Source organism: Ictalurus punctatus, chromosome 5 (assembly GCF_001660625.3).
Source record: "Ictalurus punctatus breed USDA103 chromosome 5, Coco_2.0, whole genome shotgun sequence".
NCBI lineage: Eukaryota > Metazoa > Chordata > Actinopteri > Siluriformes > Ictaluridae > Ictalurus > Ictalurus punctatus.
The window spans coordinates 21,218,117-21,246,110 of NC_030420.2; the positions used below are offsets into that span (position 1 = coordinate 21,218,117).

The 27,994-nt window shown below is 39.0% G+C and overlaps 1 protein-coding gene across 2 annotated transcripts; it reads right to left on the reverse strand.

Moving 5' to 3' along the window:
- Positions 1 to 23: 23 nt before the first annotated feature.
- Positions 24 to 27,994, reverse strand: si:dkey-70p6.1 (uncharacterized protein LOC570575 homolog). 2 transcript variants are annotated; one of them, XM_017467277.3, is made up of 8 exons: positions 27,656 to 27,994; positions 25,447 to 25,519; positions 12,205 to 12,429; positions 9,750 to 9,807; positions 8,379 to 8,412; positions 7,459 to 8,030; positions 2,237 to 2,362; positions 24 to 2,079 (listed from the first exon to the last, which is right to left on the reverse strand). In XM_017467277.3, the coding sequence occupies exons 3-8, from the start codon at positions 12,336 to 12,338 to the stop codon at positions 1,513 to 1,515; spliced, it is 1,491 nt and encodes a 496-aa protein (XP_017322766.1). In that variant the 5' UTR covers positions 12,339 to 12,429; positions 25,447 to 25,519; positions 27,656 to 27,994; the 3' UTR covers positions 24 to 1,512. The 2 variants fall into 2 exon arrangements, with proteins under 2 accessions (XP_017322766.1, XP_017322765.1); XM_017467276.3 differs by having other exon boundaries at positions 8,325 to 8,412.

Sequence of the window (27,994 nt, forward strand, 5' to 3'; positions counted from 1 at the left end):
AGCAAGAAATAAACCATTCTCAGACACCAGATAACTTGATTTTTTTCATCACCTTTTTTCATTTGTATGTTTTTTTTTAATACATGCATCTTTTTTCTCAGGCAAAGTGCATTAACAGTATTAACAACGTAAAACATTATTGTACTGTATTGTACGGCAGTGGTGACTTCATACACAGCCATTTAGGTGTTTATGTTATGATCTAAAAGAAAAAAAAAGATAATACTATGAAAACAAAAACTTTTAAAAAACCATTCTGAAGGGCAAGGTCCGATGCCTAATATGCACTAAACTCTTTGTTTTGTTTCACTTAGAGGAAAATAGTTCCATGTACAACTAATTCAATTACCTTTATATATTTTTCACTTTCCCTGAGCTTTTGCTAATTCTCTTTAGGATCGCTTTTTTAATTGCTATTGTAATTATTATGTAATTCAATTTAGCTCTCATTTTTCAAATGGACTCTCAAAAGGAGTCTATAATGTATTTAAGTGCTGGAAGAGGAAATTTGCAATATATGATTCTGTGCTTTTGAATATGCAGACCAATATGCAGTTCTGTGATTCAGTGAATGGGAATACTGTTTTTATATCTATATTTTATATTTATTTCCCTTAAAGAAATAGAGGCTTCATCACTAGAAAAATAGTGCCACATATTTTCCCAAAGCTTGTGGATGTATCCATAAATACCTTTATAATAACTTATGGATTTTTTATGTTCACTGTCAAGCTACAATACAAGGTTTAACAATAGTGGCCTTAGCCAGACTTTCATTAATAGTTATATTTTGCTATTGGCTTGTCACTAAAATAAGGGGCTTGTTTTCCCACTGCATAATTTTTCTCTGTCAATATATTCTAAAACATTGAGTATAAGTACTCTGTGCCATTTTAGTATTCTTTCTGCTCAGTACAGTTGTGCTCATTTTGTCCTTTGCTTTGGAATGAACATAAAATGAAACAAAAGAAACCCGCAATTCCGATGGAAACTTAGACGGAAACTAATGCACAAGTGAGTGTACTATCAAAAACAGGATTCTGGAGTATACCTTAAACAGGCTTCCCCTATGTGGTGATATGTTGGTGATTTGTGAATTTTGATGTCTGCTACTCTTGAAGGATATGTGATTAAGTGAGATAAGATTTTCCCTAAGTCTTTTCCTTGGTGTTATCACTTTCTTCCCAACACACTTTCAAATCCCAATCCACAGGCAATTAATACTGATACACCGTATTACATGAAGTGGTAGTGCAATGTGTGTTTACCAAACTGATGTATGATGCAATAGCATCCCTCACTGAAAACATTAGCATAATATTGCCTGTAAGATAAGCCCCCTTTTCCAGACTGCTTCTCTAAGGCAATGTGTGGGGCTACTTAGGAACCAAAGGGCTGAAATGTAAACACGATGTGTGAATGAGTGCAGGAAGAGTTGTTGCCTTGTCAAGTCTCTTTCCCCCTCAACTATAAGATGGGGGGTCTTTCCGTTTGAGATTTAAGTTTGAGCCCTTACAGGCCAGTGACATACATTTCCATTCCGTCATTAAAAGTGAAGATGGTAGTGGTACTGGATGTGGTTGAGCCCTGCTTCAGGTCAGGGATGCTCTCGTAGAGGTTCTCGCCCGGCAGCAAGAGTGCTTTGGCAGGCAGGTGCTGCATCTTGGGTGTATGCTGGGGAGGGGGAGGTGGCGGAGGTGGCTGGTGCTGTGGCTGCTGTGGCTTTCTCTTCTTGGGCCGGAGAGTGGCGCTGGCATTGGGTGGAGGCCTGTCTCGTTTCCATCCTCCTCCTCCTCCACCTCCACCTCCGCCAACCTCTGCAGCTTCATAGGACATGTCGCTCTCCTCTGCACCAATGGCTTCATAGCAGTGCTCTTCCATTGAGCCAGGGGGCATCCTTGAGCCTTTTGCCTCCTGTGGCGCCCATGTCTGTGGCTTCACCACCACGTTAAAGCCACCATCACGTTCACCTCGGGCCAAGGTCCGATAACCACCAATATCCCTAGGACCTGTGGGTGAGCCAGGCATGCCTCTTTTCTTCTTGCCTGGTTTGCAGACTTTAGAGTACATATCTGAGATCTGAAGAACAACACAGCAACTGTGAGTCGCAAAAGGTGAAGCAATAAATACCTTTGTCTGAGTTAATCTATACCTACTTATAGACTAGAAATGAAGTGAAAGCTTTGAAAAACATTTTATAGTGAAAAAGGGATTGAATGCAGAAACACTCACGTACCCCAGATGCCATGTTTTCTCCCATGTGAGGGCTGAGAGGGCCTATGTGCTTGGGCTGGAACATGATGTCATCGTCTTCAGGAGGTTTCCATATGTACTCCTCTCCATTTCCAATAAACACTGCCTCCTGATTAGACAATACAGAGAGTGAGCTGTCTTATCATATACAGACTGTTTCTGCTTTAAAATCTACATTATTGATGGATAATATTAAATCTGAATCGAGACAATCCATCCATTAATCCATCTTCTATACCGCTTAATCCTTTTCAGGGTCACGGGGAAACCTGGAGCCTACCCCAGGGAGCATCGGGCACAAGGCGGGGTACACCCTGGACAGGGTGCCAATCCATCGCAGGGCACACTCACATACACACTCACACACCCATTCATACACTACGGACAGTTTTGGACATGCCAATCAGCCTACCATGCATATCTTTGGACTGGGGGAGGAAACCAGAGTACCCGGAGGAAACCCCTGCAGCACGGGGAGAACATGCAAACTCCGCACACACAGGGCCACAGTGGGAATCGAACACCCGACCCTGGAGGTGTGAGGCTATGTGAGGTGTGAGGCATTATATAGCCATATGAAGATAATATTTTATAGTAATATTTATAATATATTTAACATATAATAATATTTCAAATAACATTATACATTTTAACAAGTCATGTTAAAATGTATAACCATTGTGAAATGTGAAAACATGGTTTCCATGAATAGTGTTGTTTTTTAAATGAGATCTTAAATGTTTTCATATATAGGCTATATACAGATGGGTGACAACTTAAATGGCAAAAAAAAAAAAACCCACAGCAGGTCTTTTATGCTGTGGGGGCATACTGCTGGCATAGTTTGAATCCAGTTGCCCCAAATGAGCTTATACTCACTGATTACCTTTATCCTACGATGAAACGTTTCTATCCTGATCGGAGTGGTCTTTTCCAGAATTACGGAGCATACGGAGTCATTAAATAGTTTGATAAGTATTAAAATGATATAAATCATATCTTATGATCTTAATAGTCATCAGATCTCAACCCAACAGAGTAACTTTGGGAAATTTTGGACTGACATTCTACATCACCATCATCAAAACACTGAGGGAATATCTTTTGGAATAATGGTGTTAATCCCTTGCAGAATCAAAACCAAGGCTCAGTGAAACTGTTCTGGTTGCTTGTGATGGTCCAACACCTTACTAAGACACATGGTCTATCCTGGTCTATCCTAGCTTGTCGCTCCTTGATATATACATTGCAGTCAAATGTTTTTGAAAACCTGGATTTTTAAAAATGTTTTATTAGAGTTTAATTACTATTACTGATGCAAACCAAACAAAATGATGAACTAGCAGTGAGATTAGAGTAATGAGGGAGTAATAATTAAATAAGGAAACCTAAACCTTTGTAGAAGTTAACTGGTTGCTCTCAAATCCCAGTGGGGTCTCTATAAATGGGATCTACTAATGGGATATTTATTAAAGGCAGGCACACTTAGAATAAGCCTATAGATAAAAGACACATAGACATAGCCAGTATTATCTTTAAAACATAAATATGTGGTGTGCTCCACATGCCTAAATAAAGTGATGATTTTAGCCTTCCCTGATTAGAGTAGACCTTAATTGTTAGTCTCGACTGAAGTCATTTTTTAACATTTCTCAATTCACTAAACATTGAATTCCTATTCCTTGGGTAAACTTGCCAATTTTAGAGAAAAAGAATGCCCTTATTTTTGGAATGATATAGTGTGTGTATAGCAGCAATGCTGTGATAATCTTATGCTTCAGGTGATTATGCAATAATATACACACTCTAGGAAATGTATGGGGACACAATGTTTCACTGAATTAATAATTATCTGTTACAGTCTAACTCCCTATATAGGTTTTTAAAAACATGGGTAATTAATCTTTGATAGAGTACAGTGGAGGTCTCCTCTCAACCTAGTAATGAGTTTTGCAGAATTGTTGCTGAAGTATGGCAGGTGACATCTTGTGTTTACCAGAACAGATCAGAACAGATCAGAAAAGAGAAGTTCCATTATGAAAAAAGTTAAAAGAAGAGACCTGTCAGAGTCACATCATCAGTGTGAAAAAAAGCAACTGGCAAAAGCCGGTGGCAAGAAATCCACCAGTGCCAGTTTCTTCACTACTGAGCCTATGTAAATACTGTATGTATGACAAAAGAAAGAAACATATCCCAAATTTTAAACAAATGTAATTAATGCTTAATAGGGTTTAATTTACATTCAAATGGAGCAGATTAACCAGTATAATGATTATTGTGAAATAATCTTTTCTTTAATAATATTTCTGAGGTTTAGAGCACCAGTTTGAAATATGTCCTCTAATGGAGTGTTACGGTCAGAGCAATCCATCTGGCTTCCCCTCTGTTGACTGACTAGCTCATCTATAACCACTCAGTGGATCTAATGACATGAAGCTTAATGCGTTTCTCCAACCTGGCAGTGGGGAGGGAACAATAACCCATACTTTGCAGTTTTTCTCATATTCCCATGAGCGCAAATTAGAAAAGTGAATACCGCAACATACTAGCGTAGTTTATTTTTCCTTCTATTTATTTACAATGTTTCTTTTTATGACAATACTGTACAGTAAAAATCAGTACGGTAATGTATAGCCCTCAAATGTGAAAAACTGTCTAGGAAGCTGCAATGTATAAGCTCTGCATCTGAATATTTATAGCAAAATTACAGGGTTTTGTTTATGAGAAAATATATCTTGTATCAGTAGGAAGACGCTGGATGTCTATGACCTGAATGTGAAGGACGGGAATACAGGCATTGCATATGGGTTTCTGTGTATTGCGTCATCTGTATGGCATAAGGCTTCTGGCTCTGCCTCAGCAGGAATGCCAAATGGACAAGAATGAGTGTCAGGAGTTTTCACAGAAGTGTGTAATTAGCAGGGACAGAAAATAACAAAACTATATGTACTCTTGTTACAGTACTTGAGAACATGGTTCAATGTAATGGTACTTTTCTTTAGTATAATCAAATCATAGTGCTTATACTTGTGGGGTTTTTTAAATAATAAAATATTCAGCTTCACTGCACTCATTTTAATCACTGTTACAGAGCATACACCGTATACAACTGGCTCAATAAAATTACAATATTTAAACATAGTAGGCTAGGTTAAAAAATACTTATGAAAAACTGCAATTTCTTAAAGCCCCAAGTGTCTACTTTCATATGAGCTATTAACCACTACTGTGGAGTGTGGCATCACAAATAAATTCAACGCTGAATACAGGCTCCCCAAAACAGGCAGAAAATCCATTTTTTAGTCACTGGTAAAAAGAGTTTTAAAAAGCCATGTCCATATTTCAAATAATTCACCCCAATAATTTGACCCAATCAAAATAAAAGCAGTTTCCTGCTGAAAGTCTACACTTTAAGTGCTAATGCTTAGCCAGTAGCAATGTCTGAGACAGTGGTGATAGAGGTGCATTCCTGGTTCAATTTATCAGGTATCTTCAGTTTTAAATGCTTCAAAGGAAACAACCTGAGCCAACCTGGGGAGGTATTGGCATTTCAATATATACTCAATTCAACAATATCTAATCTGCAGAAATGTACAGGTAAGCCATTAGCTAGCATGCTACTGAAACACCAACAGCAAATAATTAACGTGGAGTTATGACTATTATTAAAATGAAAAGTAAAACAGAACAGGAAATAAAACATGTTCAGATCAGATGTGCCAGTTGTAGACATGCAAAAAATTTTTTTTGTAATATACTGTATTTACTCAAGCTAACTTGAGTAACCAGATGACTTATAGTGCTGTGAAAAAGTATTTGCCCCATCATGATTTCTTTTGTTTTTGTGTATATCTCATACTAAATTGTTTCAGAAATTAAAACTAAATCTAAGATATAACAAAGGCAACCTGAGTAAACACACAATACAGTTTGTAAATGATAATGCTATTTATTATAGCAAAAAAGTTATCCAATACCAACTGGGTATGGTAGCATAACGGGGTTCAGTTGGACTAGATGCAACCAGGCCTGATTACTGCAAACCCTGTTCAATCAAATCAACACTTAAAGAGAACTTTTTCAACAGCTTGAAGTAGGTTAAAAGGTCTTACCCAGTAACACACTATGTCAAAATTTAAAGAAATTACAGAAATGATGAGGAAGAAGGTGATTGAAATACATCAGCCTGGGAAGGGTTACAAAGCTATTCAAAGGCTCTGGGACTCGAAAGAAAAACAGTGAGAGCCATTATTTCCAAATGGAAAAACTCAGTTCAATAATGAACCTTCCCAGAAGTGGCCGACCTTCAAAAATTCCTCCAAGAGCACAGCAACTACTCATCCAGCAAATCACAAAAGAGCCAAGGACAACATCAAAGGACCTACAGGCCTCTCTTGCATCAAAAAAGATCACTGTTCATGACTCCACTATCAGAAAGACACTGGGCAAAAATGGCATACATGGAAGAATGGCAAGGCGAAACCACTGCTAACCCAAATCATTAAGACTTGTCTCAATCTTGCCAAAACACACCTTGATGATCCTCAAACCTTTGGGGAGAATGTTTTATGGACTAATGAGTCGAAAGTGGAACTGTTTGGAAGACAGAGATCCCGTTACATCTGGCGTAAACCAAACACATAATTCCACAAAAAGAATATCATACCTACAGTCAAGCATGGTGGTGGCAGTGTGATGGTGTGGGGATGCTTTGCTGCTTCAGGGCCTGGGCAACTTGCAATAATTGAGAAAAACATGAATTCTGCTCTCTATCAGAAAATCTAAAAGGAGAATATCTGGTCTTCAGTCTGTAAGTTAAAACTCAAGCCCAACTGGATTATGCAGCAAGACAATGATCCAAAGCATAGGAGTAAATCCTAGTCCTATAAGTGAAAGACTGATCTCCAGTCATCGGAAGTGTTTGGTTGAAGTTATTGCTGCTAAAGGTCCATCCATTCGTCCATCTTCTACTGCTTACTCCTTTTCAGGGTCACGAGGAACCTGGAGCCTATCACACACTACGGACAGTTTTAGACATGCCAATCAGCCTACCATGCATGTCTTTGGACTGGGGGAGGAAACCTGCTGCTAAAGGTATTGCTGCTAAACTAGATTTAAAGTTTAAGGGGGCAATTAGTTTTTCACATGGCTGATATGTGGTTTATCTCCCTCAGTGTAATGACAACAACCTGTTTCCACACCTACCTTTGGAAAGAAAGGAAGATTGAAAGCCTCCACATTCTTGCGTGGCAACTTTTGACTGTGTGGGTGTGGTGGGGGTGGAGCTGGATGACTGGGCGGAGCATGCCGAATCTCTCCACTACTGTGCCGCTGTGCCTGCCCAAGCCCCTCCTCCGTTTCAGTGCCATTATCCCTCTTCTGGGCAGCTTTGTCAACCTTGCGAACCTTCCTGATACACGCATACTCAGCAGTTTCCGGGGGCTGCGCGGGAGGGTTCATTACTTGAGGGAGGGTCTCAGGCTCAGGAATTCCGCCATCCAGGCTGTCCCCATCTGGATCGGGTGGTGCTGGGGTATTGGCAGGAACAGCTGGGGGGGCAGGAGTGTCCGTCTCTCCAGCCCGCCCCCTGAGCGCGGCCTCAGGACAGCGAGTGGGGGAGGAGCGGCGGCCCACCTCGGCGTATGTGTGCTCTCCGTCCTCTCCTGAGGGCACCTGTGGCACCTGGCGGCCTTGTGAAGTTCGCAGGTCGGAGTTGGAGCGACGGCTTGGCAGCAGGAGCAGGTCCATGCTGGCTGGACGGTTCTTCTTGGAGGATTCTGAAGATTTAACATTGATTTTAGTTAGATGAATTATGGAATATATATTATATCAAAAAAAGGAACAGAACATTGTGGGCTAAACTGCAGAGGCAAAGGCGGCACAGACGGCGCCAACCCTGACAAAGTGAAAAAACATCTATGGGTGGCTCTACTACAGAAGAACAGAGAAAAGAATTGTATCCCGAAATGAAACTTATACCATCCCGCATGCTCCGACTCTACCTCCGAATTTGAGGCGACTCTGCGGCCTCGGTAACGCTATCAAGCAGTGTGAGAAGCGAATGTACATACTTTTGCCATTGCAGTTGAGTCTGTTCATCTCATGGAGCTTGGTGTCTGACTTACTGATGGAGCGCAGCTTTGACTGCCGCAATATGTTCTAAAAAAAACAGAGACCGTTATCAGCATATAGCCTAATATGAGTTGTAGATCATAGTATGAATTGTTTATCATTATAAAAGAAGAGTAAAAAGTAGAATAGATCAAGGTAAGGCTTCTACTATAAAGACCACAGTATATTTGTATAAATATAATATATTTATACTGTAAATATTGGCAAAAAAAATATAATATAATTTGTGTGTGGAGCTTAAAAGTGGCATTTGACAGGTGAGAACACTTAAAAAAAAAGTCTAATTGGTCAATAATAAAGTAATATGCTTCAACTAAGTTGAATTATACAGGTGTGCTGAGAAATTAATATAGAAATTGCACATACTGGTTTTCAGACATAATTATCTCTGGACTTCAGGCCTGCTAGACAGTTGGACACAAAGAGGAGAGGTTGTCCAAAACAGCTGCGTGTCTCAGTTATGTACTAGTCTGACCATGAGAATAAATCACATTATTGTGCATTACAAGTCCATTATCTGCTATCCACTATGTGCCATAACAACAAGTCCACATGTAAAGAAAAATGGTGGAATGGCATTTAAAAAATAAAATATTAAAGAATTAATTAGTTTATGCATTAATTGTTCAATAACTTCTTTATCACGTTCGGAGTTGTGGTTGATCTGGAGGCTTATTCAAGGAACACTGGGCATAAGATGGGAATACAGCTTGGAAAGGACTCCAGTGCATCGCAGGGCACCATGAACGCAAATATTCACACTCTCATTCTCACCCAGGGGCAATTTTAGCATATTCAATACACATTTCAGTATGATTTGGGAGGATGAAGCTAGAGAACCTGGGGGAAACCCGCATGCACACAGGCAGACCATACAAAACTCCGCACAGACAGTAAATTGAGCCGAGGATCAAACCCTAGGACAATTTATTACTATGAGCATGAATATCTTTTTAATATATTACACTGCTATTAGATTTGCTTTGACAAATTAAATTATATTGCAACTGCAAGCAAAGAAATTGCAGACCTTAATCAGTCCTTATTTAACAATCTTTTTAAGACAAGAGCTTATTGGAGTGATCTAAATGCAGTTGAGCTCCTTGTCCATCACCTCTACACAATAAAAGTCTGGCAAACTCAGAGACATGAACTGCATTCCAATAACACTGTAATTCACCCTAAAATTCACAAGCTAACTGAATACTAAATTATCTATAAATAAGATGCCTATTTATATCACCAAGTTTGAATGCAGCCATCAGTGTCCAGATCCCAATTTTCTCACCTGTCAATGCAGTCTAAAGACAGACATAACAAGGAAATAGCTTTATTGCAACTGGGAAAATTAAAGAGATGGTTACCATGTCCATGAGTCTGTGCTTTCTCTCTTCACCAGTACCATTGTGACTCTTCCCCTTCCTGTTAAACACACAGTGAGCACAAACACACTGATTGTCTGTCAGTCTCTATCAATAATAGATGGTTGGTTCATGATTAGGATGAGAACTCTTTGCCCCCTATGATTCAATTTGCAGTTATGTTGTGCAAAATAAACAAGTAATGGAAGGGATTTTGGTTAAGTTTGGCTTGGAGAGATGGATGCATTTTCTTTTGTAATATCTGGCTAAAATAAACCTTAGGTCACCTGAAATATTTTGAGCGATTTAAATCTGTTTTAAACGTGTCTTGTTTTTTTTTTTTTGTATATACTACAATCCTAATACTCAAGATAAAACAACCAAGTATAACCAGTGTTTGAATCTCAAGACAAGAAAAGCTTTCATGCCAAGACTGTAACAAACTGACAGACAATTTTTACAGTAATTTACTGGCAACAGGTTTGCCAATTAAGTACTTTACACATTTTTTACAATAAACAATTGTACGCATATTTACAGTAAAGTATTGCAATATCTTGCATAGTATATTGTAACACATAATCCATTATATTTGCTCATTAAAAAAAAAAAGTAACTTACAATTGATGCAAGAAACAACTGAGCTGAAGGTTAGGGGTCATGCTCAAGGTCCTAACCATAGCAGTTTGGCAGTGGTGGGATTTGGTCACACAACCTTTTGAGCTGCAATTCAAAGCCTTAATATTTGAGCTACCACAACATGCTGAACTAGTTTACATTGATTCAATTACTTCTAATACTGAATTAACTTGCACTAAAAGATTGCATTGAATGAAATTACTCAGGCTGGTTGTGCTGGCTCAGCGTTTAAGGCTTTGAGTTACAAAGTATTACGTTCAAATCCCAGCACGTCAAAACTGCTATGCTTGGGTTCTTGAGCAAGACCCTTAACCTTCAGATCAGCTGTAACCTGTATCAATTGTACATCACTTCTTTAAAAAAAAACATCAGGCAAATGAGCAAATGCACTGGATTACATAAAGCGATAATGAACTTTTTCACACTATCTGTTGTTACCCAAATGAGGATGGGTTCCCTTCTGAGTCTGGTTCCTCTCAAGGTTTCTTCCTCTTAACATCTTAGGTAGTTTTTCCTTGCCACCGTCACCACCAGCTTGCTCAATTGGGATAAATTCGCACTTTTAATATCTGTATGGCGTGTTTATATATTTGTGTAAAGCTGCTTTGAGACAATGTCTATTGTAAAAAGCACTATACAAATAAAATTGAATTGAATTGAATTGAATGGATTACATGTTATTCTATACTATGTAGGACATTACAGTATAACGTGTTATTCTACACTATGTAGGACATTACAGTACTTTATCCTAAATATGTTTACAATTGTTGATTGTAAAATTATACAGTATTTTACTGGCAACTCTGTGGCCAGTCATTTTCTTACAGTGAAGTCTTCAGCTAAATCACATAGCATATTACAATATGCTGCAATAAAGCCTTACACACAGACATCATTTATCATGATTATTATATAGTACATACAGTGCACAGCATCAAAGCTCCCTTTACACTCAGATGCTAATATTATCTACACACCCAGTGCTTCTTGGTGAAAGCTCTGGAGCGTTACTTTCTTGCCTAAACGCTTTTTTTTTTCTTTTCGCAAAGCATCATTGGGCAGAAATATAAAAAATAGTTTACTCTTAGTGGAAGAACAACTTTCAAATGTCTGAATTCCCTCTAAATTTCACTCTAGCATTACATAAGACTCTGGGTATCACGGATAAAGCGTCAGATTCCAAAGACTAGACATGAAAAGAGTCCTCGTCAAGCAGGCAGGGAAACACATCTATAATTCATTAGACAGACTGTAGCTTAGTGCTGTATTCAATCACAGTCCATTTGGATGTGCCATATCCAAATGGCCTCTGCTTAAACATAGCAAATGGCCTGTGCTTTATATTTACAGTGAGTTCAGAAAGTATTCAGACCCCATTCACTTTTTGCACGTTATTGTATTATAAATTTAATTTAAAAGATTGTGATTGATCTTGAGAGGATCTGGTGGGAAAAAATAGGAGAAACTGTCCAAATCCAGGTGTACAATCATTGCAGAGACTTACCCAAAAATAATCGAAGCTGTAATTGCTGCCCAAGGTTTCCACAAGGGTCAGAGTACTTATCTAAATTAGGCACTACAGTTTCCGATTTTTTAATTAAAGTTGCAAAAATTTCTAAAAAGTTAGATTATTATGTATAGACTGATGGTCCAAAAAGTCAATTTAATCCATTTAAAACTGAATCTATAAAACAAAAAAGTGTGAAAAAAAATGAAGGGGTCTGAATACTTCCCAAACCCACTGTATATCTGAATATGAGTGTGTGTGTGTGTGTGTGTGTGTTCAAAGTTACAGTTATTCCCATCTGTCGCTCACCTGTGGCAGCCCACACATAGCACGACAATCAGGATGGTGACGACGAAAGCCGAGGCAGCAGCGATGGCCCCGAGCAGCAACACTTTGCCGTAGGGGGGAGCAGTGAAGTTCACCCCGTCCTGCATCGAGGCCATGTGAGAGTGCTCACACAAGCTCGCTTGTACACTCCCACTCTCGGCCACAGGCACGCACACTAGCAAAAACTGGGTATAAGCTTCACAGGATCTGAGGTAAAAAAGAGAGGAAGGGAAGAAGTAAGCTCTTCATTTGTGCACATTTGTTCCATTTAGATCAAACAGCAACATTTGAATCCTTGGATCCTCCTTCATTGAACCATGTGAGAGAGGAGAGGAATCCCTGCTCCATCTATCTTTCTTTTGTCTCACACTTACTGTCATTTTCTCCATATTGGCTGTCAGTCAGCCCCTGGCTGACACTATTATCCTCAGCTCCACAGTTCAGGAGGCGATTTTGATCTTTTCATGCTGACGGATTCTCAACCATTAGGCACCAAACCTGCCAATGTGTATGTCTGCTTTTCCTACTTGGAAATAGGATGCATGCCTATTGTAATGGAGACTCTGCATTTAGTACAATCCATAGGCAAGATGGTGGAAAACGTAGTTTCACAAGGCAGAATCAGATCTTAACAAACTTTATGAAGAACCCAATGCTATACCCTGCCTATGCTAATTCCAGTGCCTACACTACAGGAAACATTCAAGCTGTGGAACAGCAACGTACAGTCCACTGCCATATGTTGTAATTTGTTAGTATTAGTATTTTACTTTTAGAATGATACAAAATTACATCATCCATTGTTATTTTGCTGAAAGGAGTGTTATAGATCTACTTTAAAATAACACCTACGTTAACTATTTTACTCTACGTTATCTTTAATTCAGTAAACAATATACAGTATCATGTATGGAATAGTACCATCCAATTTAGATGTTATTACTAATACTAAAATGTGATTAAAACACATTTTTAATCTAGTTCTGTCCTAAAGGCTTAATTTAACTTGAATACAGTCTCGCAGCCAGATCTTAAGTTTTTAATATTCAAGTTGGCATCAAAATACCATCTCAGTCTTTTCTATTATAATAAATAAAATAAAGAAAATAAACACACCTTTCTCTAATGAGCAAATGTATTAACATGGCACTTAACAACCGCTGACTGAGACTTAACTTGTAAAGAAAAGAAAAGAAAACAAAACAAAACAAAAAAACAGCAAGAATAGAGGATTCCTAGCTATAAACACAGTGAATATAAACTTGAATAATCAAAAAAGGTTGGAAGGGGAGGAGTCATGGGAGTCTAACTTTAGCAGCTGTCCAGTGGTTGTGTGTCAGCACAATTTATTATGTCTAATCATTTAATGGATTTAATTAAGATTGTACTAAATATGAGTTACAACTGAATTGAATTATAGTACCAGAAGACAGCTCTGCTTGCTGTTCACTCAATCCAAACTTGTCATCTGTTCCAAGAAGTCAAGCTTGGCTTCTAAACCAAGCTTGACTTCTGTTCATTCCACTCTAATTTAACCCCTGATAGTGATAATGACTAAAACATAGAGGGATCACATAAATGTCGAGTTATTACCACATGAAACAATTAGCACTGTGTTAGCATACATTTCAATGAAAATGAAACTGCATTAAAATCATTTTAATCAACAAAATGCAATATTGTATTAGTTTCTGATAAATTCTTAAATAAAAACTGCTTCATGGCAGACTCTTTTGGTCCATGCAACATACCTTGGGTGTTACTTATGCATCCATCATTATACATCATCTCGTTATTTATGTTACTTACGCATCATTGTTATACATGATAATACATGAAGTAATCAACTTCTTCACCCATATTGGTCTCCTCCTCCAATTACCCTATTGCATATGCTACAATGCCTGGGTAACCATGACCCAGAAATATAAGTTCATCACTCAATCTATGCCTTGTCTCATCAGCCCACTACCACTATATGCTACAATACAATACCATCCTGTACTGCCACAAGAGCCACCTTCTCAGTAGAGGACATCGCAGAGTGGTGAACTAGCTTCTCTTATAGTACTCCTATTTTCCTTCTAGCCCATAGTGTCTTCCTGTGCCTTTACATGCCAGCTGGACAAATCCAATGAATATCCCTGAATAAGATTATAGTTCTGAATGGGACATTTGGCTCATAATTCCATGTACAGGCTTTTTATTCATGATTATGAGCCTTAACATTACCCAAGTACCAGTAATAGCAATATGAGTGTTAGCAAATTTCACACGACAGCTCTTGACTGAAAATAACATGAAGTGTGTGTGTGTGTGTGTGTGTGTGTGTGTGTGTGTGTGTGTGTGTAGGAGGGATGGGGGGTGGTTGCTTGCTTTGTGTGTATGAATGCTTGTTTGTTTATTCATCACAGTTTAATTTGGCAGTGTGTAGATGTTGAAATCAAAATGAACATGTTTTAATCATCTGGCTTGTTTTCCTTAGAAACCAAGTGAGCCATGAGTCATGACAAAGACTAAAAATGTTTTCGTACATAGGCAGGTTTTCTTGCTGTGAAAAGATGTCGAAAAGCATGGCTGGGGATTTATTATTTTTTTGGTGTCTCCTTGTTCTCAGGGGGAAGGAAACTCTTGTTAGTTTGATGGGTTTTTCACAGACAAGTAAACACACAGGACATTCAGTCTCAAATGCTGCATGTCTTCTGCACCTGAACTCCAAAAGATACAACACATCACTTCATTAACAAGTGATCCACAGCAGATCTCTTGAATCTTACTGTAGGATGAAAAGTTCTAGAACAAGTGCACAACCAACCTCAGAAACTAGTTTTCCTGTTACATCCACTAAAGGATCACAGGGATTACAGGAAGATATCAGTATACCATAGCAATCTCTATAATCTAAGCAGTCTTCCATCTTCCCAACACCCTATAGACCTATACAGCATAGGCCAATGGCAGATACAGCTTTAAATGCTTGACTGTAAGACAGCAATCTGGTAACAGTGTCATTTCTTCAACCAAATGGACAATGTGAATGTGTTTTAGAAGGATCCAGATAGTGCTCCACAGTAAAATATCCCCTAATTAAACCTTAAATTTACAATTAAGCAATCCTGGGCCTGCTGCTGTAAATATTACCCACACGTCTTCTCTCACAAATACAAAACTCCTTTCTGCATTCTGTCAAAATGAAAAACTGTCTCTCCTCATTCAACCCTTCCTTTAATTTTCTGCTTATATTTAAACACTATGGGGAAAGCAGCTGTTCTGAAGAGCGATCACAGTCTTTTACCACAGCTGCTTATCTTTCTTACTGACTCAATGGGCTAGACAGGGTGGATACAGGTCTCCTACATTTAATTATGCAACTCCTTGACAGTGTAGAATATTTGTTTATCTGCATTTCTGCAATGCCCTGCAAAAAACAGACTGAGCTTCTCTTTATAGTTTACATTACAGGCAGTAATGAAATTGGGACCTGATTGGTCCTATTAGGAGGATCTGTAATATTCTTTACAAACAACTGTATTACTATTACTACTATTGAGCAGAATAGTAAAAAATAAAGGCAGAAAAAGTAATAACCTGGGTTTAATTAGGCTTGCACCTGATACTTTTCATGACTTAATTCTAGTACCTATTTCTTATTTGGAAAAAAATCTATTTGTGGGGAGCCAATCAGACTGTAACCTGTAAGATAAGTGTATAAGCAACCATAACTAGAGCATCTGAGGCTGAGACTAGGTAAATACTAATACCCATTCTTAGTTATCTATTATCATAAAATGACAGTGCCACCATGTATTATGCTGTATTTTTGGTACTAGATATTATTTGCAAATTAGTGCCAGAGTGCTTATCATATCTTAGCATCAGCATTATCATATACTTGTGTGTGGGCACACACAATTGTGCATGTATCTGCAAGAGAGTACATGCTTCATCAGTAACCACACTGGATATGAACACACCATTAATTTGACCAGATGGAGTGCCAAGCACTTCTGTGATTTATTGATTTTATTTTATTTTTTAAATTTTTTGTAGGAGGGAATCCAATTTCAAGAACAGCCGTGAGGTGCCCCATCACCAGGCAACTCCATCAATGAGTGAAATAATGTGAGTCTAATATGTTAGCGTGATAATGTTAATTGATAACTGGCATAAGTGTCTTTTGGGTTACAAGATGTTTTGCAGGAACTAGTGGGATAAGTAAGCAGGTTTTAAACGGGAAATGATAAACTGAAATGTTACACTGGTCCGTTTAAAGCAGTCAGCAGAATTAATGACGCCACCTATAGGTTAGTATTGTTACTGTCACTATCGTCCAGCTCTCTGGGAATTCCAGCTTCCAGAATCCACAGTCGACCACCATGCCCAATTCTCTGGCTTCCTCTAACTACAATCGCTCTAGCGCACTGTCATTGGATTGTTACACATTAAACCCTATAAGTGTATATACATATACTTTCCATCCATACTTTGTTTTTCTTATTTGTGCTTCACTGCACAGCATCACTAAGCCTTTATTATTTGCTATCTGGTCTGTAACCACATGTGTGAATCCTGCTATTGTTTGCACATTTTTAGTTTCTCTACTGTTTTGCCCATGTCTGCTTAGTTGGTTGCTATTTTGGCCTTTTTTTTAGATTTTGTCTGCTGATCTTGGGATGTATATCTAATGTTATTTTTGTCATTTCAACCTGAAATGACATCTCTACTAATAGTGTCAAAGCCTGACAATTGGCCAGGTTGTAGGGCATGTATGGCAAGTATGGCAGGGCATTCGAAACAGTTCTCCTGCCTTAGTAAATACACACTAATTCAGAGAGGAAGACTTTAAATTTTGTGAGATACATTCTCAACCTATTGCTCTTGATCCAGTAATGTTGACGAGCTACTAGGGTGAAACATGCAGATGGAAATTTGGACTTTTTCTGCTGCGACCTATTCCAGGAGTGGTAAAGGTATTGCTGTACACTCTTCAAAATGTGCAGGGCATGGAATAGTTGCTGAAAATTTCCTCAAACAGATGTGTCTTCTCAGAGATGACAATCAGCCAACTGGCATATGCTCTACAGCCCTACTGATTCTTATAATCCCTCACTCTAGCACTTTTGCTCAAGCAGAAAGAATTGTGAAACTCCACCTCTCATCCCCCTTAACCAATTTTCCTTCTTTCCTTTGCCTGTCCTCCTCCCTTGCCACCTCTTCCTTTCTCTCTCTTTTTATCTAAAAGGAGTGGCATCTTGCCACTGCAGTGCAACATTCAGGGTAATCATCTTGTCTTTCAGGGCCTGCCAATCTCAGGCAGTGTACAACAGAACGCTGATACAACACACAAACACATACACACACATCTGCTCTAACAGGGTTTCTTAGGGTGCTCCCATATAAAGCTCTAATCCTCATCCTCACACAGCAGTACAGCATTCAAATATACCTTAAGACATCACTCTTAATAAGACCTTAGTATAGGTTGGCATGGACTCTAAGGAGACAATAAGAATATAAATGAATATAAGTTTGGTGGCTCAAGTCACAATATTATCTTCAGCTGGCAGATGGGACTTTTTTTTTCCACTATACATATCTAAGGACTCACAGTTGTATTCTATTTCATAATGGTCAAATTAACCAGCAAATATCCAATTCCCCCTACAGCTTAACTGCATCGTCACAGTCAGGGATGATCTAGAATCATGTGCCTGCTGCGTTGTCTCTACTTTTAGGTTTCATTTGCAGTCCAGAAAAAGAATTGTCTAATCCATTAAAGCGACACCGAGCATTTACAGTACATGTTTAAAATATGAACAATTATTTAAGCAAGATCAACTGTTCCGCTCATCTTTAATTCATGTGATGACACAGCAACCGATAATAATTCATGCACTGAAAACAGCTGATTCATATCCTGTAAGGAACCTTGAGTGCCTTTTATGTAAAAGAATGCTCTGTGGATTAAAAATTCATATACCAATGAAATCTTACAATACAGAATAGAAAATTTTAGAATTACGCATACATGCAATTCTACATCGCAAATCATAATGTAGTAATTATATATTATAGAGTATATTTATATATTATCAGAATGATAAATTTACATAAAGGAAAAGTAAAAAGCTTCCATGCTTTCTAGAAAGGAGCATTTATAATATATGAAATAAAAGGGTTAACAAGAACACTTTCCACAGCTTCCCCAATGTGAGGTCTGTCCCACTGTCTCCTCTCTAATACCACAACGAGTATAAGTGATGAATATAATCAGCTTTAAGTTGGCAGGGGTGGGGGGAGGGGGGGGGGGGGTCAGCTGGGGGATGGTGGATGGTGGGATGATATAAAATAAAATTCTATGATAGGGCTATTCCAATATTATAGCTTCACAATTAGTCACAGTGTAAGATCAGATAGTTACCTCGCCACTGACTTTATCAAAAAAGCAATTAAAATGTATTTCCACCTCATCCTTAAAATTTTGCACTTCCTCCCGCTGGACTCCCCCTAAATCACATCTACAGCAACCTTTATTTCTCTTTGCAGGGGACTGTACTGAAAATCCTTTGGCTGTGTAATCCACTACTATTGTAAACATATTATATTGTGACTCTGCTGCCACTCCTAGCAGTACTGAGTACTTCATCATCACATTATCATACCGTGAAAATTTCAAACCGCGACACCACTACTACATGATAACCATACCACCCAAAATTAATAAACAAGCAAATAAATAAACACAGCCAGCTCAACTTGCCCCTAACTATGTAACTACAGATTGATTTGTCTAAAGTTATCTAGCTTTGCTTAGGAATTCAGCAGTATATAGCTGTAGCCCTGTAGACCGTTGAATATGTGTAGCCCTAGTTTGTTAAAAGAAGCAAGTTGCTTTAATAATAATTATAGTAAAGCTTATGCAAAAGGGTGACTTAGCCAATTTCATTTAAAACATACAGCACACTGTGTGGAATTTGGATATAAGAATAGTGAAGGCAGCCTGGACAGATTTGACTGTTTATTATTGTTTAATAATGTTTAGCTTCTCTTTAACTTGGCCTCAGTTCGTACCTAATGTTCTTACCCATTTTATTAAAAGTTTAACAATTTTTCAAGAATTTTAGTCAAGCATTTTGAAATAAACAAAGTCTTCAAGTATCTGTTAGCTAGCTAGCAAAGCCAACACTATCACTGGCTAAACTAGCTAATAGGAATGGGCCATATTTGAAAATGATTATGGCTATAATTTCTTGTGATAAATGATTACATTACCTGTTTAAACACAAACACTGGGTGAAAAAAAAAGAATATTAAATGACAAAGCCAATTGTAAAATAATTGCTTTGCCTCCTTGACTGGTTTTCCTGCCTAAATTTTCTATACTAAGAAAATTTTAACTCAATCCCAGAGTCATGGGATAATAAACAGCAAAAAGAAAATACTTCTTTGCAAAATACTGTACGTTCAGTTTTTGGAAACCTAAATTCTGTGACTTAAAGCCAACATAGAAATTGAAGTAATAAATAATTTGCATAATTTGCAATCAAATTACCTTTTGTTAAGCTTCAGTTATTTTCATGCTTCACTTATATTCGATAATATTAAAGTTTAAAATTAAATTTGGGAGGCGCATGGTGGCTTAGTGGTTAGTACGTTTGCCTCACACCTCCAGGGTCGGGGGTTTGATTCCCTGTGTGTGTGGAGTTTGTATGTTCTCCCTGTGCTGCGTGGGTTTCCTCCCCCAGTCCAAAGACATGCATGGTAGGCTGATTGCCATGTCCAAAGTGTCTGTAGTGTGTGAATGTGTATATGAGTGTGCCCTGCGATTGATTGGCACCCTGTCCCGGGTGTACCCTGCCTTGTGCCCCATGCTCCCTGGGATAGGCTCCAGGTTCCCTGTGACCCTGAAAAGGATAAGTGGTATAGAAGATGGATGGATGGATTGAATTTGGCCTCTTTAGTTTTCTCTGTCATAACATGACCAATTATGTCTTATCATTGTATGATTTATTTGCCTAAATCTCTATTCAATTTCTAAAAGAGTCCATAAAATTTTGTTTTGTTCAGTTGTGAGTAGGATATGGATCTTAGGCTGCTACTAGTCCACAGTTAAGTGTGATGAAAATAACAGCAAGTAGCAAAGTTAAGATCATGTTTGCTGACATTAATAATCATGGATATTTTGGAGAATGAGTTAAATTCCCACCAAATTTCAACTCAGAGAATGAAATACAAGAATCCAATCGAAAGAAAGCCATTCTTCTTAAAATAGTGTATATTCAAAGATGATGATATGAATGCCAATCTGAATAAACAGCACAAGTTGGGAACACTACTTTAAAGATACAGTCGTATCACTTAATGGATGAATGCACCTAGATATAACATTTTTGTGATATTGTCAATACTGGCATGGTATAAAGAAGCTGTAGAAGAACATTTGTTTAAAATGTCATACTGTTATATAGTCACACCATTACTACACTCTCTAGAAAATACCCAGAACCATTAAAGATTCCAAACAGAAATAATAATGTCACTAGCAGATGAATCAAGTTCCTTTATTGTCAATGTACCAGAGCAGAAATCAGATCACGTAACAACGGCAAACTTTCATCACAGAGTTAGATATGAGCTCCCATTTCTGCTGCCAATTACTACCCTAGAGAGAGAATAGAGAGAACAAGAGAGAGGGAGAGAGAGAGAGAGGGAGAGAGAGAGAGAGAGAGAGAGAGAGAGAGAGAGAGAGAGAGAGAGAGAGAGAGAGCAATGGAGGAATGGCATGTTTTAATTACTGTGAAGGCCTAGATTTCAGAGGAAGAATGAAACTGGCATGTTAGTCCCCCAAGCCCAGTGACAAGACTTTTGACTGACATGACTGTTGCCGCATTGTTCCTCTCTTCCCTCTATTTTTCTCCTTCTTCTATGGAGTCCAATTTCATGTGGGGGGAAAAACGAAATAAATAACTGAAGTGCAATAGTAGGCAAAATGGGACAGCAGCGACCCCATCCCTCAACACATTATTACAGTTACAATTTCCAAAGAATTTCTGAGTGAAAGGAGATGATAAAACGTCTACATTCTTTATTTTGGCTGCTACTTTCCACTGGGAAATGGTTAAATTATAACGTCTTTATATTCGTTCCAAGGTGCACTTTTTTGAAGAAGCCTGAGACAACAGTAACAAGTCTACCATACTGTAGCAGAGTTCTTGGCCTTTGTCATTGTCAGCCATGTCTAATCTTGTCATGCTTGTGCTGCCTCCGCAGCACACTGTTACTAGTTGTTCAAATCTATGAATCACACCATGCCAAATTGCAGTGACAGTGAACAATCATCAAGCAGATTTGACAGATCGTTCAGCATGTAAGACTTGTTGCTGTTATCTCAGGCATCTAGCTAACAGCTAGAGATGCAACAGCATGAAAATTTATAAAGCTATCACGATTATCAGTATTATCACGGTATTATTCAAATGTACAGAAAATGTACAAAAGGTACTGATACACACACTGAAATCATTTAAACAGGTTTTATATTTGACTATGAAGTGATGGACGGTTGTCACTAGGCTTACTGTGATCATTTAGTTCAGTTAGAGAACATGGCGGAAGGCAGTGACGGCGCTTGGGAGATTTCACAACCTTCCAAGAGGACCAAATCCGAAGTGTGGTCATATTAGGGATTTTATAAAAACACTGAGGGAAACTTAATAGAAGATGGCAACCCTGTCTGCAGAGACTGCCAGAAGTAAGTTGCTGTGAAAGGGGGCTTTGGCACTTCGTTGGTGCGTTTACCTCTTTTTCCCCTCGCTTTTATATCGCTTTTATATCGCCTGTGCGGCCGTGCGCATTTCACTTCTGCTTTCAAATTGCTTGAATGGTGGGTTCATTATTATTCTTAATGAAAAACACAACAACAACAAAACATTACAATGACAAACTCGCTTATATTAAACCAAATCGTCCGCCATCATCCTGTCAGTCAGCTCGCCTCACTCTTCCTGTCAGTCAGCTCGCTTCACTCTTCCTGTCAGTCAGCTCGCCTCGCTCTTCTTGTTGGTCAGTTTACCTTGCTCTTCCTGTTGGTCAGCTCGCCTTGCTCGTCCTATTGGTCAGTTCGCCTCGCCCTTCCTGTCGGTCAGTTCGCCTCGCCCTTCCTGTCGGTCAGATCGCCTCGCTCTTCCTGTCGGTCAGTTCGCCTCCTGTTGGTCAGCTCACCTCGCTCTTCCTGTCGGTCAGCTCGCCTCGCTCTTCCTGTCGGTCAGCTAGCCTCGCTCTTCCTCTCGGTCAGTTTGCCTCACTCTTCCTGTTGGTCAGCTCGCCTCGCTCTTTCTGTCGGTCATTTCGCCTCCTGTCGGTCAGTTCGCCTCGCTCTTCCTGTCGGTCAGCTCGCCTCGCTCTTCCTGTCGGTCAGATCGCCTCACTTTCGTCACGTGCTAAATGAAATCTGACTCCTGCTGATCTGTGCTGCAACTCTGACTCATTCATGCTGAATTAAGTAGATTTGTTCAGTTTTTAATTCTAGCGTCCGTTTTCATGCTCGAAAACAATGTTGCATGCTGTGCCTGTGTCAGACTCATGCTGGGAGTGTGTGGACAGCATTTACTGCGAGTTGTACATATCAGGATATTCACACTCGGTTTTAAACTAAAGATGCTGCTGCCACAGGCATTAGTGAGGCCAGTAGGGGGTGCTCAACCTGTGATCTGTGTGGGGCCTAATGCCCCAGTATAGTGATGGGGACACTATACTGTAAAATTAGAATGGTCTTGAAACGGAGGTCCTGACTCTCTGTGGTCATTAAAAATCCGAGAACACATCTTGTAAAAAGTGGGGGTATAACCCCGGTGTCCTGGCGAAATCCCCCCATTGGTTCTTATCTTTCATGTCCCCTTTCATGTCTGAATTTGATACATCACTTTCTCCTCTCCCCTAGTAGCTGGTGTGTGGTGGGCATTCTGTTGCACTATGGCTGCTGTCGCATCATCCAGGTGGATGCTACACACTGGTGGTGGTTGAGGAAATTCCCCCCAGTACAATGTAAAGCACTTTGAGTGCCTAGAAAAGTGCTATATAAATCTAAGGAATTATTATTATTAAAGATAGTTTGTTAGCAGTAACTAGCTAGTTGCTAGTATTTGTCATTAGGTACGGTCATGCAGGCAGTGTTTGGGATTAACAAATATATTAACTAATGAAACTCTTTGCTTCTGAAATTGTGCTGTAATGCAACATTATAGCAGGCAAAAATGAGGGAAACAGTCTACATGGACAGGTAAACAGAATCAGTTTCCTTCTTTTGACAGTGATGTGTATTCTTACATTTAATTTTTATTGTACATGATTTGGCATTTTCATCTGCTTTTATCCTGTAAAAACACTCTGGTGCTTTACATCCTACTCAGTTATTTTATATCCTTCCTTATCGAAATACTAACAGGTAGAAAATACTTCAGTAATTTTGTCTTAATCGTTACTGTTTACTCCTTACATTTTATTCAGGCTTTAAAAGGTCTTACCTCATTAAAATGTTTCAATATGCTGGACTAAGCAAAGACTCATATAAAATGAGGGGTCTCCCTAGAAGGTATTAACTACATCTAATTCGAAAAAGCATATTGAGGTAAGTTTCACTAATTTGCTAACATTAAGGGGTAATTTGCCTATTGTTAACTAAGTCTTTTCTTTGCTAATGTCAGGTTATGTTAGAATCAATTCCAGTAGCTAAACTAAATGGCTAGGGAGCAAGTCAAAATCTAGATAATGGTAAATACTGGTTATCCAATTATATTCTATTTCTGATTAATTTGTTGGCAACCTGTGAAGTGTTATTCATGCATATGACTAGTAAACTTATAATAAAGTAATATAAAGTAATTTCATATGAAATACCCATTTCCGACTTATAAATGAGATTTTAACTAATTACCTATACTTTCATTTAAAGTTTCTCATTTCTCAGTAATTTATCCATTACATTCCTCACTCTATAAGTAAAAAAGTAAAAATATTTTACACATCTTATTGTTGGTTAATGCAACGTTGTATCCTTAGCGAAATAACTTGATCAAATAATGCATTTAACTGCCAAAAATGTTGCTGTTAATATTTAGCAGAAAACGTTATACATAAGATGAGTAGGGTGTTATGAGTAGTGTGTCTCATTTAAATGAAACCTACGTCACTGCTTAAAATATAGTGTATGTGTGGCAGACTGGGGAAAACCTGTCAGCTAACTTCTGGTAAACAGCCAAAAATGACAAAAACTCAGTTTTAGGCCAAAATTTGTGTTTTTCTGCTTACGAAATACTTTGACACCTCTACTTTAAACACGGATAAATATATTTTATTAAAGCAATGTGGAAATGTTTTTATTCAATTCATAACTTCGCCTATGATATCTGCAAAGATCATGTTGGATAAAGAGCCAGTTTAACAAGCGCAGTAGTTAAAACATGCCTAAACATATCTAAAACCTTGCTAGCTAAGAGTGCTTTTGTGAATGTAAGGCTATTATCAGAGTTTTGGACATGAGCCTATTCAATTTAGTTCCTCATCAGATGCCGCCTGTCAAATTGTCCGCAATGCACCTGTGCTGTCCCATTGTAATCGAGAAAGCACTTAAACACTTCTACAGAAGACAGAGGACAAATGACCTAATAGAAATATGAGAAATACAGGCAACAGAAGTCACAGAATTAATTTTAGTACAGATGTAAGAGCAAACACAGAACAGTTTAAATACCACAAGTGACCTTTTACTTCAGGTGATATGATAGATACTGATGTGGACATATTTCCGTTCATGAAAACCTGTAGTTTTCAGAACGTCATATACAGTAGTAGATAATGTCAGTATTTGACCACTGGAATGAGTTTCCCAGGCCGCCACCCATGTATTTACTATACAATGCACACTATGTCTGCCGAAGACATGTTTAAGTAACACTAGAAGCCTACTTCTATTGGATGGACTATAAAATCATAAGTGATTCCCATCTTCTTGGCCCTTAACATTGACCCCAAACCATAGCAGTCAGGAAGCACTGAGAAGCCTGCAATGGGTGTCTGTATCATGAAACAGATCCACACATACATTTACACAATAATGTTTGCAAAATAATATTTAAAACCAATTCTTATTTTTTTAAAAACTCCATTAAAGTACACTTGTGCCAGAAAAAAATAGCCAAAACAAAAACAAGATGAAAGAGTACTCACATAGAATGTCACATCAAACAGCCAAGCTGGACTGAGCATGTAACCATGGCTCCAAAACCATCTTTAAAAATCCCTAGAATGGAAGATGCAAGATGTGAAATAATTATTGTTGTCTTATTATATGCAAGCACATACACACAAGTGGATTTTTCTTATTTCACACTGCATTTTTCTTATTTCTGGGTACCATTCATCAGTCAGACACCATGTTTGCTTGTCTGCTCCAAATTAAACAAAAGAAGACTTCATGGAAAGTTCCATCAGCACACAGCACACTAGTTGATTGAACACACTGCTTATCACTCAGCTACAGGTAATAAATGAGCTCTCGCCAGTGAAAAAATGTAGCTGCTCATATGTATGCATATAGTGGCAGTGGCAGTGATATTTAGCAGATTACTTAAACTGAAATGAAAGGGGGGTAATATTTTTCTGCCATATTTTGCTTCCAGGGAAGTCTAAAGATTAAACACATTTCCTCGCATCTGATGATTCTTTCGGATAATCTCTTAGGATGTGTATCTGCTTGGCTGCTTTCATATGTGCAATCTAAATGTCATTCAAATAGCCAGTTGCTGTAGTCACATCTGTCAGGCCTAAGAGCTTCCTGACTGTAATTATAGTATTTCAGTAAATTCAAGGGCATGGTTCAGGAATCCATTCACGAATTGAAGTCTGAGGAATGTCAGAGTATCCCTAAATAAGCAGACAGAAAAAAAGGTGCCGATTCCCACTGGGAGGCAGTAGAACAAAGCATGAGAATGATTAATCAGATCCCAGCTATGGTTTTTCCTTCTCTCCAGGTTGTACAATTAACATGTAGGACTGTTCTCCTCATCTGGGCCTTGGACCCCTCTGGGAATTTATGTTGATGTTTTCTAGGGGTGTTTGTGTGTGCTTGTATAATTAATGTTTATTAATTAGCACATGTTCTGTGCTGGTCAACCTTCTTCTTTACATAAACAAGCATGCATGCTGACTTTTGCCTTACTGTCATAGACTGATGAGGACTTAATCCTAGGAGAGATTTCTTTGAGAAGGTGAAACACCTCATAGAGGTGTTCTTACAACGAAAGTAGTAGTTGGAATTAATTTAACAACCAAAGGGAGCCTTCTTTTTAAGGATGCAACATTACTCACCCGACTGTTGACCTTATACTGAAATGTACACAAAATAGACATATGATATCTCGCACATCAACAGGCTATTTCTGTTACAAAGGTATTTTACCTTTGGTTAAAAAAAATAAAATAAATAAATAAATTTTTTAAAAAGCCAATTTCCTCAATTCCTCACCAATATTGCCTCCTGGAAGCTTATTTCATTGAGCTGCCTGGCTCCAGGGCTTTCTGGCTCCTTCAGACCATTCTGTCCTCTTAGCTCTTATGTGCGCTTAAAATATGCAAAACGGGCTCTGATTTGAGCACTTCAAGACCCACGCCCACATTTTACATCTGCTTGTCTCCATCCTTGGCCTTGCACATGACCCTAGCATGTCTCATCCTCCTCCAGTCGCTCTGTATTGGACTGCAGTGCTTCACTCAGCTCAACCAAACAGGTCAGAGCTGAAACCCTTACTGCTCTATATGGTCGCCACTGAACAGCATGCATTAATCATTGTTGCAGACACACAGGCCACACAATTTCGTCTCCAAATATGTCGTATCTCCCTATGCGCTCGGGAAATAAGCTCAAAGTCAAAATGTCCGCGCGGTGCAGACGCGTCGCGAGCTTTCACAGAAAAACGGAAAGCGGCTTTCCTTCGCTTTACAGACTACACAAGGCGGCAATTGCATGAACGGCGCTTTTTGCGTGACCAGATCACGCCGGTAAGCCTAACACACAGCTGAAACGTTTCCACAGAATGGCAGAACGTCCCCGCCTCGTTTGCTTTCACATCAAAGGTCGCCTCGGTAAAAATCGGTTAATTGGTCGCAGCATCACAAAGACCGATGCGGATGCACACGTGTGTGCGTCGCCTTTTCTGTCTCAAACCTGTGCATGCCCTTTTAATACACTCGAACAGATATACCAACTATAATCATTACATTACACATTTTATTATATTTATAGGCTATCACGCAAAGAATGTATAAACGCAAAAGCATTCGATGTGCAAGGATGAATGAGCGCGAGACGCAGGCATAATCCAAAACATGCAGACATAGGCTACATTAATTAAACAGCTGCTTAGTCCTGAATACTCACTCAGGTTAGGGGTTCCGGGGTCAGCGTTGCCTCTTTCTCTCCGTCTTTCTCTCAGTATGCGAATGAACTGTTGGGACGCGCGGTCGCAGCCCCGTGCGCATAATCAGTGCTCCGCGCGCGTTATTACAGAGAGCTCGCGCGCGCCGCGGCGACCGACATCCGCATCATCACCGCCTTCTCTCCGCACCGCCATTACTCTGGCGTCGGGCTTCAGCTCCTACTGCAAGGGAAAGCTTGACCTGTTCGCAGTTTAGTTTGGATGGCTGGACGATTAAAAGCCGCCTCGTCTCTCTCAGTCTCTCTGCTGCGCGTGTCACAGCGCTCGAACGCTCCGTTAAA

What these genes read in the sequence shown, in the direction of transcription:
- si:dkey-70p6.1 (XM_017467276.3), bottom strand. Translation starts at nt 12,338, where the DNA reads ATGGCCTCGATGCAGGACGGGGTGAACTTCACTGCTCCCCCCTACGGC. An exon ending in ATCTTCCTTTCTTTCCAAAG is followed by an intron (nt 2,363 to 7,458) that starts GTAGGTGTGGAA and finishes TTGTCTAATCAG; the next exon opens with GAGGCAGTGTTTATTGGAAA. An exon ending in GAGAAAACATGGCATCTGGG is followed by an intron (nt 2,080 to 2,236) that starts GTACGTGAGTGT and finishes GTTGTTCTTCAG; the next exon opens with ATCTCAGATATGTACTCTAA.